The 13,042-nt window shown below is 36.5% G+C and overlaps 1 protein-coding gene across 1 annotated transcript in view; it reads left to right on the top strand.

Annotated features, from left to right (window-relative positions):
- Positions 1 to 13,042, top strand: part of LOC126814983 (prestalk protein-like) — a 70,423-nt gene that overhangs the window by 33,330 nt on the left and 24,051 nt on the right. Inside the window, exons 12-16 of the mRNA XM_056099463.1 lie at positions 198 to 254; positions 562 to 630; positions 2,747 to 2,812; positions 3,905 to 3,964; positions 4,763 to 4,789. Of these exons, the coding sequence (XP_055955438.1) occupies positions 198 to 254; positions 562 to 630; positions 2,747 to 2,812; positions 3,905 to 3,964; positions 4,763 to 4,789 (279 nt within the window). The remainder of the gene's footprint in view (positions 1 to 197; positions 255 to 561; positions 631 to 2,746; positions 2,813 to 3,904; positions 3,965 to 4,762; positions 4,790 to 13,042) is intronic.

Consider the following 13,042-nt stretch of genomic DNA (forward strand, 5'->3'; position numbering starts at 1 on the left):
TATCAACATATAGTATATTGTCAGTATATATTATACTGTATGTATATAGTATACTGTCAGAAAAGGAACTATATGCCAGCTGCATCCTCTACAAATTTTGTTAACAAAGTAGGCATTATGATCTAAATAGTGTGACAATTGTTCAACACTGATTATTCCGTTGACTGATAAACTATGTTTTACTTAATTTTTTTTAGATACTCTTTACAGTACTGGGTTATGTAAGACCGTTAAATGTTATACCACTGATCAAGGTATGCCACATCTGTATGTTTGTATACAAATAGTTACAATGATATATTAGGACGCAGTATGTGAAAGTTCTCGCTATAGTAGTTTAAAAATAGATAATGAACAATGACTGTATTGAATATTTCAGTACCAAATTAAATTAATCTTAGCGAAGTTATGACTTTTTGGAGAATAATGGAGTCATTGCTACCGTTGTTATGATAATAAAAGACTTTCTGGCCACGTCATTATCCCAGGACAGTGATTTGTCTTTACTAAAGTCGAAAGTTAGATGAACTTAAGTTAATCCGGCTATGTTTGTGATTACAGGTGAATCATGTGGTTCTGGATATTGTACTGATAAATTATTTGAAAAGTGTATTAATAGCGTTTGTAGAGGTCAGTAAAATGTGAAAATATTAACAATTTTGGGTTTATGATTGGGGTGTTAAACATGTAAAATTGATATACTTGAGAACGGGTTTGTTACACGGCTGTACATTATCACCCCCTACATCCCAGGGCTTGATGAGTGGATATTTAACATGTAATATTGATATACTTGAGAACGAGTTTGCTTTATACGTCCTTACTATAACAATACACTGTCTGCAATACGGCACCAAAAAGGTATAGGTATTCGATGTATTTGCTCCACGTTGTATTAAATTTGACTTCTCCACGGACCTAATATAACTTTAATATAACTACTTTGTAACTCAAGAACACGTCGTTCTTCTGAAATGAGTTGTATATCAAGCACAGATACATAGGCACAAGCCGTAAATGATAGTTTCTATTAAGGTTTTACTGATAGCTACAGATACAATTGTAAATAGATAAACAGTAAATCCGTTTCAAAATCACACCAGTACTTTGGGGGTTGACCTCTCAATTGTAATACTATGTATAAGTTATTTAAGTTCTCTAAATGATGTTCTGTTTAATATAGAAATTCGTTACCTACATGATGTGTGACGAAAACTAGGCTATAACTCACTGATATTTATGCCAGTATCCATTTCTGGAAGGGTGTTACTATCGTCCAGGCATCGGTTGCAGAGATTAGTACAATTAAATAGAAAAATGTTAACGTTAAATGGTGCCCAAACGAAACACTTACCAAAAAGTGGTAATTGTCCCGCCCCAATAGCTGACGTATCTATACTTTTTATATAAGAAGTATATAAGGAGGTTAAATTATCCTTCAGACATCATTTAGACATCATTTAGATGGGCATCATAGAGTGATCCCTGGTGAACGTGTAGCGGCTTCGTCTTAAACGCCGGGATTCAGACATAATACAGGGTTCTTGGTTAGAGACCAGGATAGAGACAACATGTAATGTTTCAGCCGTTAGGTCTGAGTTCTGGGCTTGTTAAACGCATACTGTAGATATTATAGTAAACCATACCGTACTATCATAGATGTTGTAGTTTCCTGTACTATCATAGATGTTGTAGTTTCCTGTATTTCATATTTAAACATAGTGTCCCAGATTTATTTGATGATTGAGGTTTTATACACAACGTGGAAGTCAGAGTTAATTCATAATTGACACATTTAGAAAATACAGTTAAGGTCACATTAGCGTGCACGTGGCAGATGCCTTGGCATTTGGAATTCGATATAGGCCTCATAACACTCTATATGGCGTATGCCCGTCTTTATTTGAACAGTCGGAGCAGAAAGGTAGGACGTTAAACCACATTTCAGTTCATTCTCATACATCAATACCATTGTGTTTGAATATTAACTTTTACGTACCTTATTACTTATATAATAAAATTGAAACCTAAGTCAGGAGTATGTAAACTTCAGTTTATCAAATGTGTATCATCTCGATCCATACAAAATTTTATACACTCATAAATAGTCGGTAGATTGTTAGCATAATCCAACTCACTGACGGTCAGTTGTAGTACTATGCCCTAGCGGCAACCAAAACAAATAGGTAACACCATGGCTATGGGTCGCTGGCTAGGACGGAAAGTACAAAGCAACAAAAACATCCCACATCCAACGTGTGAGCCATACTAGCCTTCTGATTGTCTAGTATTGTCTCTGGTTATATTGTAATTCTTTACTTTAGGACTCAACTTTAAATATTGTGCATTTCGCAGCTTGCTAAAGTTGTGATTACAGGAATAACAATACCACCGTTTGTTTCTACATTGTATGCCAAGCACTGGCTGGATACATAGGTTACAAGCTCAGATCAAAATAAGTCATCCTCCCTATCCTACTCCCATCCGAACTCGCCAGTGCGAGTCTGCTGATAGAACTTGCTACATCTTCCCCTCTATAATCTACATGGTATTCTGAAAATCGACCACAGCTCTGATGGTTTTCTAACCTTAGGTTTCGCGGCTATCGTTTATTTAATTGGCCAAATATGACGTAATTAATTATAATGATTGGCTCTCAAGAGGCGAGCACTGTCCTGAAATGCACAATAGGATATAATTTATCCTTGACCTTAGATTTCATATCGTTCTATGGTTTCTATTTCAGTACGGTGTGATTATGATGGTAATTGTCTACATGGTACTTGTGACACAGGAACAGGCACGTGCAACGGTAAATATGCTAGTTCTTATTATGTTACAGATAGATGACAACAAGATATGTACCAAATGAATACAGGAGCTCAGACAGTTCCATTAGCATCATTACAACATGGTGTTAAGTTATATATATATTTTCACTGAGAAAGTATTTAATTCAGAACATTCTGATCTCACTGATCTAACCCACCACATTATGCTACATTCACTAATCTGACAGTTTCTTAACGACATGCTAATCTCACTGAACTGACCCACCACACGGTTTGTTAACAGCATGTTACCCAGCACACGTTTTTTAACAGCATGCTACTCACCACACGGTTTGTTAACAGCATGCTAACCCCACTGATGGCCTTTACCATAACGCTATTTAGAAATCTGAACGGCGGGTCACTTTCTTTAGTCTTGTTTCAACCAATAATGGTGTGAATAGTAGGACCGTAGCGTCGTTGGCTTCGTATTGCGTCCAATTCAAAGAGCGCTAAAGGCGCTCTTTGGGAGAACCGATTGTTTCGCCAATAGGCAAATTGACCATTGAATGCGTCGATTTGTTCAGGGGAGGCAGCTGCCCCTCTCGCCGCTACCTACGGGCCTGGAATAGACGCTTAAATTAAAATTACCATAATGTAGCAATGACAGCGATAGAGAATCTCTATGGACGGTATCAGATGTGTTTAACCTTGTTGCTGCACAACTGTTCCTTGGTTTTCCTCGACGTGTTCTTGTCAATGAAATAATATGGGGTTAAACGCCCAACCGTTCTACATCGACTGGGTTATATTCTTATACACAAAACCTTGAATCAGTTGAAATCTGAACTACTGACATTTTGACCCTACCGACACAAGTATGTAGCTCTTTATTTCATTTTTTTAAATTCCCCATACCGACATACCGTCTAATTACATCTTTTTGAATGAGCATAGGTACATTGTACCCACATCTGTCTAATCTAACACGAATTAGTTAATCTCGCAGGTAGCGCTGACATGCGAACAACAAGGGCGCCTTGACAAATTTACCCCTATATGACAGGACTGTCTAATATCTTTGGTATCAACATGTTACTTTGTTGATGTAAAATAATGATTAATATTTACAGTTCCGTGTAAAACTTACGATGACTGCCATGGTACACAATGCATCGGCGGTTTCTGCTCTGGTAAGTATACAATTTTGTAATTCAACCCAACAACCCACTGCTTTGATTAAAAGTCATCTGTTTTAGATGTGACTGCATTTACTAACTTAATCGATTTAATGAGTAGTAGTAGCCCAGAGTGGTGCTTTTGTTAAACTCCCCCTCCCCTCCCCCGAGGTACCAAGGAAGCCAAAGAACTATTTAAATGATCAGTCTTTCTTTCTGCCGGTCTCGTGAGACTTTTATTTCACGTTACTTTGGTGCTAAATCAGAGAAAGGGAGAAAATCAGCTTCACGTCCATTATTAACGCCATTTCGGGACAAGCGCATAGATCAGTATTATTTCGATAATTCACTTGCGCGTGGGGTTCGTTAACAGTAGGTGAAAACTAGAGGACCCGGAGAAAAGCCACGAGTTTGGACAAGCCACCCTACTCCTTGTCACAAACAAGAGGAGAATCGAAACCATCCCACTTGACTAAATGAAACACCTTATTATCTAAATCCGATAGATAGTGACGTAAGTGTTTATCAGAGGTACTGAAGGTATTGGTCGGTCTTTACCGTCATTGATCTCTCTATCTCTCCCTCTATCTCTTTCTCTCTCACTCCTTGGAATAACCGAACTGATATCACTCCTGATTTCACTACAGAAAGCTCAATCAACCATAGTTGACGATAAACGAGTTTTTATGATAATAATGTTGTTTTATTTATTCCAACTATTTTTGTATGTAATAACGTTCTATTTTGCCTTGGTGACGTAAAATTTGGGTCAGATTAATATTCTGTTATTTCTTTAATTTTTTTCAATTGCAGCCCCATTATGTGGAGAACCATATTGCCGTAAGTAAATATACATTTTAATGTTTTCTATAATTTAGAAAACTCAATAATTAGAACAATAGTGGTGGTTATCATAATCAGACCATTTTATTGGTTTCTTTAATTAAGACAACTGATTTATTAGAGTTCAGATTATTAGTGGTGTTTATCTCCACATAACATTTTTTACAGGGTTCATGTAAAGTCCCACTGTTACATGGCCATCATTATCTCCCAGAACATTTTATACAGGGTTACATGTAAAGTCCCACTGCCACATGGCCACCATTATCTCCCCGGGACAATTTATACACGGTTACATGTAAAGTCCCACTGTTACATGTCCATCATTATCTAATATAAATGTTCATTTCTTGAGCGACAAATCCATCCATAAGCATGCTCAAAGCGCTTTTAACAGCAATAACGTCCTGCCTACTGTCATAATTATGTCTCGTCAATTTTGCGTTAATGATATACATCCTCTGAGGTTCTAAAATTACTTCGTTTGCTACTCGCAAAACAGAAGATATTATTACATCATTATCTAAGGAAATATACGTTTTACCAATTTTCATACATCCCAAATCAAAAAACAGTCTACAACCATGATAAACAAGAAAATCTCGACCTAAAATTACGTTTCTATTGGAAACAACATGAAAAGCATGTCTAAACTTTTTACCCTTAATTTGAAATTCCAAATTTGCCCAGCCTAATAATTTCAGTTCAAGTCCATTTACTGACTGTAATGTAATTTTACTTTTATTTAATTTTGGTTTATATTTTAAAGAATTATACACGTGGTCACTAATTAAAGATACTTGTGCCCCTGTGTCAACTAATGATCGAAACATTTTTTTTCTATTTTAATTAAACAAGAACTTGAACAACCAGATATATTTATATAACATAATGGCTTCTGATATTTACTCTTCCCGTCAGCCTCCCTGAAAGAGTTTCTTAGTTTTCCCGTTTGCACGAAGTTTTCGACCTAACCGATGGGGCTCTTTGATAAAACTTCGGATTTAATTTAATATAGTCTTGAAATTTCCTACAGTTGCGTTGGAAGTGTCCTTCTATTCCACAGAACCAACACGCCATACCTCGTCGATTACTCGCTTTAACCTCATTTACTACTCGCTTTTGACGACAATCGCGGCTCACGTGACCTCGACGATAACAAATTCCACACGTGCGGGGTCTTATATGGCCAATATCCATGGGTTCATTTTCCCTACTGTTCTGACTTGGTTGGGTATGCGGCGCTCCTAATCTCAACGCAAACCTTTTTCTAATATTTTGTTCCTGCCTAGCCATCTCAACTGTTGCGATAAATGTTTGCGGATCTTCACGCAATATTTTTGTTTTTATGTACTCTTGCTGAAGACCGTCAACGAAAAAACTAATCAATTGCCTATCAAATTCCGGCTGTCCGCTATAATTTGAAAAGCCTTCACCGGCTAAGGATAAAATCCTCACCGCGAAAACCTGTACATTTTCATCGGGTTTTTGTTTAATTTTCCGTAGTAACGCCAACGCTTGTTGGGTATCCGTAATTTCTGAGAAAGTGTTAATTAATTCTGTTTTTAATGCATCCCACGTTACATTTTCATTCGCTACCATCTGCCTTTGAATAAAATTACTCACCACTCCCCTACTTGATTGAAACGCTACTAACTTTACCTTATTCTCCGGGACTGCAGCGAGAACGCAATATTTTTAACCCAATCTTTAAATTGCTTCGGGTCGCCTTTGTATGGTTCAATTATATTCGCGACCGTATTCGTGGAAATCGAAGAAGACAAGCCTGACAATTGGGTACTTAAAGTTCTGAAAATTTCCTCAGCCATTGTTTCAGATAGAATTTAGCGAAAACCAAAAATGAGATACTCACAGAATAATTAATACTAACTGTCCTGGTATACGGCTCCAAATCTAACTGTAGTACTATCAGTTGTTCAATCTTCACGCTGTGTTTTCTTCCGTGACGAAGTTACAACTACAGTTAGCTACGGTCTAGGTATGGTTATTATACTCACATTTATACCGATGGTTCGAAAGATGGTGATCGGGTAGCTTCGGCTAACGTCACGCCATCCGAGACCATTTCCGTTCGTTTTCCACCTGCGACTTCTATTTTTACTGACTTCTATTTTTACTTGATTGTATTATCATCACATTTAAAACATATAATCTTTTCTGATTCTTTGTCCTGTTTACAAGCAATAAATAATAAAGAGCTTCAACACCCATTAGTAGCAGACTATCATATTTCATCTTGAAGCGAGACTACTGCTATTATATGATTGGTTATACGTACATGCCTAATGACGTCACAGTAATTTCCGCTCACGTGTATTTTAAACAATAACAAACTAGTCTTGACTCTAGCCCTCGTGTCCTGTTATTCTTATAATACTGATAACGAATTAATTTCGTTTCAAATAAACAGACACAAACCGTTATGATTTATACATATTTTGACAATGAAGAAGACACATGATATACGTGTTTATCAAATTATAGTTCATGTCCGTTGGTGTTCATGAATTTGGAACAAATATTATATCGGGGTCCTAATATTGTTAGAGATGACTGTATAGCCATTATAATCTTATACCCACGATAGCTACGTGTAAAACTATGACAGTCTTATAACCATGGTAACGTTATAAATAAACTAACATTGATTGTTATAATCAACACAGATTTATTAAAGATACATTATGAAAGAGCTAAATCTTCCTGTTACGGGTCGTTCTCTTGACCTCATGCCATGCTAGATCATGCTGACTCCTTTACTTTGATATACTGGACTAACTGCTAGATCATTATGACGCTTTTACTTTGATATACTGGACTACACACATTATGAAATTGTTTTTTTATTTAATTTGTAAAGGGATAATTCAAACAACTTCTAAAAGCTTCACGAGAAAACAAGACCTAAGACCACCATCACGACCCAGGGCGAGCAAAGTGAATGAAAATAATATAAATAACATATCAACACAAGAAGAAATAGCCAATCAAGGTAAATTGTAGTCATAAGAATGTCCAATAATTGCTCGTTATTGCGACAGACACCAAGGTTATTGACGGATTTCTTTTAAATATGATATGGTGATTGGGTACCTTGTGACGTTTGGTACCATGGTTAGTCCGTCGCTACTTCGTTATCGCGAAAGACACCAGGGTTGTTGACGGATTTCTTTTAAATTTTAAATGTTGTGTGATAATTAGAGACCTTCAGATGTTTGGTACCAGTGTTATTCCCCACTCCCCCTTTATTCTGTCACAACAATTTATTGTTCACTTGGAAATGACTATAATATCAACCAATCGATCATTTACGATCCATGGAGACGCAACCGTTTGGAGAAAAGTTTGAAAATTCAGCCGTGGCAATGACACGCGGTATTCCCTGCAATGCTAGTCCGTAAAAAACAACAACTTCAGTGTGGTCCAATATGGCCTGATCTGAATTAATCGTTAAGTACCGGTCGTCGCGGAGTATGGGGGCCTATTACATACATACAGTTAAACCAGGGTGTGTACGAGGACACACAACACATCCCTATTTTCATACTAAAAATATTTGGTGTACACAAAGTGGTAGGAATACACTTCGACAGAAACACCCTGTAGTCCTAATGAAATACAAAATGGATATACACTGTTTAATTAACGTGTGTTGTTTAATCATAATCAGAATTTATATACTATAATACGTATCAATTAATATTTTACAGACCGGGTATGCAATAAAACACAGTGTGAAATGAATGGTGGTCATTGTTCAATAGCGTTCTGTGCAACATACGGTTAGTAAAAAATCTTGGTCTTCAGTCTAGTATTCTACCATCTTTCTTACCAAGCATATTTTTATTATCTAACACAATTTCTATTAAAAAAATCATAGATTATTACAGTGACAACACGTAAAGACAAATTCCTTATTAACGCTATAGTCAGTGTCTGTAAAGTGATGCCGTGTATTGGCCATATTATTTTGTCATGCTGTTAAACGTACAGTTTGTAACTATATATAGACTATACTTGGTTGTAATACCTGTATATAGATAATATTCCAGCCCCATCATCAAGGTGCATATTTCTGTAATGATATCAGGACAATATATACAATATGATGGGGTCTTTATGTTTTCTGTCTTTCAGAAACAGATTGTGGAAGTGTTGTTTGTAATGAGCTGCAAGTGTGTATAAATAATACGTGTACAGAGCCCGGTACGTGTATTGAGTATCCAGTATTTACATTATTTTCAGCAGTGCCTATTTTAAGATTGACGAAGCACGGTTTCCGGAGATGATGAAGGTTTATTGATAGGTATTCCCCCCCACCCCATTTGTGTTCCGACAAAATGTCCAAAACGTAACTTGATATGCTCAATTTAGCTTCTTCTATCGCCTATATCAGCTCTACGATATCAGAATAAACCTTCTGAAATCGTGACCAATTAGTCGTGACCAAAACGGCTCACCAGAAGTGGAGTAAAAACATCCGGAATTATCAAGAAGCTTACACTTTTAAAACCAAACACGCGGCTGCAATACACAATACGCCGAGATTTTTTAAGAGATGTCCCAATGCCTCGTATCGAAGATGAACCTGAAACCTGTATCGCGTTCACAAGGTTTTTGGACAAGTTTGTTAACTCGAGAACGGAAGGTCACGAATGGTGAATATCGGTAGGTTTTGTCGTCTCATGACCCCAACGTTTCACACCATATTTGAAATAAAAAAAACACAGTTAAAACGGTACCGTCTATCGCTTTCACGATCCTTTCGAGGGGGCTTAACTCCGGAACTGAAGTTCGCGGAATGCTTATTATCGATAGGATTCGTGCTCTCAATTCATCACACTAGAAATCTCACAATCTCACAAGTTAAAATACGCGTTATCGTCTAGTGTCTGACAGGAAAGTAATTTTTTCATCACTCTTTCAATATATTACTTATTCTCTGGCACATTCATGAATAAATGATTTAGAAGAGATAAAACACTCTTTCGTTTGAACAAATAAGGGGGGTTGGATGGCCGAATGATTAGCACTGCGTGCTTTGACATAAGGTCTGCCATTGAGTCAACTGGAGTAGTTTCGATTCCCCGGTTGTACTAGACAGGGAGCAAGGTCGCCTGTCCAGCCTCGTGGGTTTTCTCCTCCGGTTTACTCCCACTGCTAAAGACCCCTACGTGCAAACGAATTATTGAAATAAAATTGAACCATGTGTTAGTCCCGAAATGACCTAGTTGTGTCGAGTGGACGTTAAACCCCATTCCCTCTCTCTTTGAGCAAAGCAATATGTCGCTATCAGACAAAACCTAATTTCGGAAAATATACTACTCTCAATTTATTTTCTTTATCGAAGGCCCGTTCGGATTAGCCATACTACGCACGAGGTTGCACTAGGGTCGCGATCATCGATCGATTTTTCTTATTGCACAATATGCTTATACTCGATTGTCCATTATTGTATAGTGACTTTTTGTATGCCAGGTTGATTTCCGCTCATGTCGTCATAATGTTCCGGTTCGATGAATTTCGAAAATGTTTTTCGAGAAATGTATTTGGAGAAATGTTTTGCAAGATATGCATTTTGACATTTGTATTTGGAAATTTGTTGTTTGAGATTTTTTTTAGTTGTATTTCTTTGATGAAATGTAAATGTAGGCTAATTTTTTGATTTTCTAAAAATAAATTATCTTTATATTAAAATACAATTAACTTAAAAAAAAAAATACATTTTACATATCTAATATGACAAATGTCTGATTTGTGAAACAAATATTGATTTTAAGATATTTTAAATTACTTTCCTGTCAGACACTACACGATAACGCGTATTTTAACTTTTAAATCCCCGCGCCCACCACTAACTTAATATTTAGCGTCATCCAACTGTAATACCCTTTTCAAGCTATGTAAAATTAAATGTGCAAGAATATAATTTACATTTCTGAAAAGGTAAATGCAACTTCTTTTTAGTAGTATTCTGTGTGATATCTGGAATGTGGTAGTATGACCCGTATTTTGACATTTAAGACCCCACCCACCCCCTACCCTTCACTTAACAGAGTTTAATACCGTACACCTTTTCAAGTTATTTCCTGGCACATTTATATTTACATACCTTGAAAAAAAAGATCAATGTTTCACGGTGCTAAACTTTATTAAGTGTGTTTGGGGGGGGGGGGGGTCACGGTGGCTAAGTGGGTAAGACGCTGGCTCGCTAGCCCGGAGGTCGGGTGTTCAATCCCTGCATTGGCCGAGAACGTTCATCTTGATTCCCGTGTACACATTGGCGTGCACGTAAAAGATCCCTTGACAGTTGGAATTCGATATAAGAGTAGGCCGTAGTGCCTTATTCCCGTCTTCATTAGCTCAGTTCGGAGCAGAACAGTGGGACGTTAAACCCCATTTCATTTATTAAATGAGGGGAGGGGAGGGGAGGAGTATTTAAATTTAAAAAAAACGATCTTAATAAGACATTTTCGATATCTATTTATATACTTCCGGAAAGTATTTATATTTACATAACTTGAAAAAAGAAAAAGACTGACTGACACGTAAATGGGGGGGGGGGGGTGTATTTAACGTCAAAATACGGACAATAACACGAAATACAAGATATCGGGATGCATACCATTAAGAAGGTCCAAAATACATTTTAAACATTCTAAAATAGTTTCTAACATTTTCATATTTACGTACCTTGTTAAAGCAGATAACATTTGGATCGTCTGAATTCTATTTAGTGAAGGGGGGAGGGCGTATTCAAAAGTCAAAATACGCGTCTTAATACGAAATTCTAGTCATCGTGTAATGCTTCACCGGAAAGTATTTGCCTATCGCTCTTTGAATATACGAGTATTAGCTATTTTACTGGGACATTCATGATTACATGATTTAGAAGAGGTAAAGTCCTCTTTCGTTTGTGCAAAGAAATATGTCGCTTTCAAAAAATAACATAAGTACTGAAAATAGACTATTTTCAATTTATTTTATTTAATGCTAGATCATATTAACCAATACAGTATGTATTATATACTGTATATTAGTACATGTATATTATATATAGTATATTAGCTCGAAACTCGGCTTTTGCCCAGGGCCAAAGATCTACTTACCGGCCACCTTCCTATCTTGCATGCTTAATTAGCACATATACAGAGTTATATGGAAGCGTAATAGAGCCACATATTTTTTTTATTATTCTATTTTCAATTTTTCAAGTTACTATCTTGAATTTTCAAGATACTAACTTGAATTTTCAAGATACTAACTTGAATTTTCAAGTTACTAACTTGAATTTTCAAGTTATTAACTTGAATTTTCAAGTTATTAACTTGAATTTTCAAGTTATTAACTTGAATTTTTCAATTTACTAACTTGAATTTTCAAGTTAGCTAACTTGAATTTTCAAGTTACTAACTTGAATTTTCAAGATACTAACTTGAATTTTCAAGTTACTAACTTGAATTTTCAAGATACTAACTTGAATTTTCAAGATACTAACTTGAATTTTCAAGATACTAACTTGAAGTTACTAGTTACTTTTATCCGTTACATATCCGTTACATTTCTGGTAGCCTATATTTGTGTCAAGGCTGCTGTGTGGGCGTATTATCTTTCTTGTATGGCCTTTTACTACCCGGAATTTTCAAGTTATTGACTTACAGGCTTTAAAATTTTCAAGATACTAACTTGAATTTTCAAGTTACTAACTTGAATTTTCAAGATACTAACTTGAATTTTCAAGATACTAACTTGAAGTTACTAGTTACTTTTATCCGTTACATATCCGTTACATTTCTGGTAGCCTATATTTGTGTCAAGGCTGCTGTGTGGGCGTATTATCTTTCTTGTATGGCCTTTTACTACCCGGAATTTTCAAGTTATTGACTTACAGGCTTTAAAATTTTTTAGAAAAGAATAAATTAATGGCCCTATTATCCTCCGGGGGGGGGGCAGATGTCCTTGGGGGCAAGTGTCCGGTGAGTAAATGTCCGGGGGTAGATGTCCTAAGAGGGAAGATGTCTTCAGGAGGAAATGTCCTGGGTAAAAGTCCTAAAAGGGGGGGGGGGGGTATCCGGGGGCAGATGTCCGGCGGGGGAGATATCCAGGTGGGGTGGGGTGATGTCGTGTATTACGTCAATAAAGACTATTTTTAGGACTGGGAACTGGGACGTTTGATTCGTCATTACGCACCAAATTTCATTTTTCTTTTTGGACTTCAAAAAGGTTTTC

Source organism: Patella vulgata, chromosome 3, assembly GCF_932274485.2.
Source record: "Patella vulgata chromosome 3, xgPatVulg1.2, whole genome shotgun sequence".
NCBI lineage: Eukaryota > Metazoa > Mollusca > Gastropoda > Patellidae > Patella > Patella vulgata.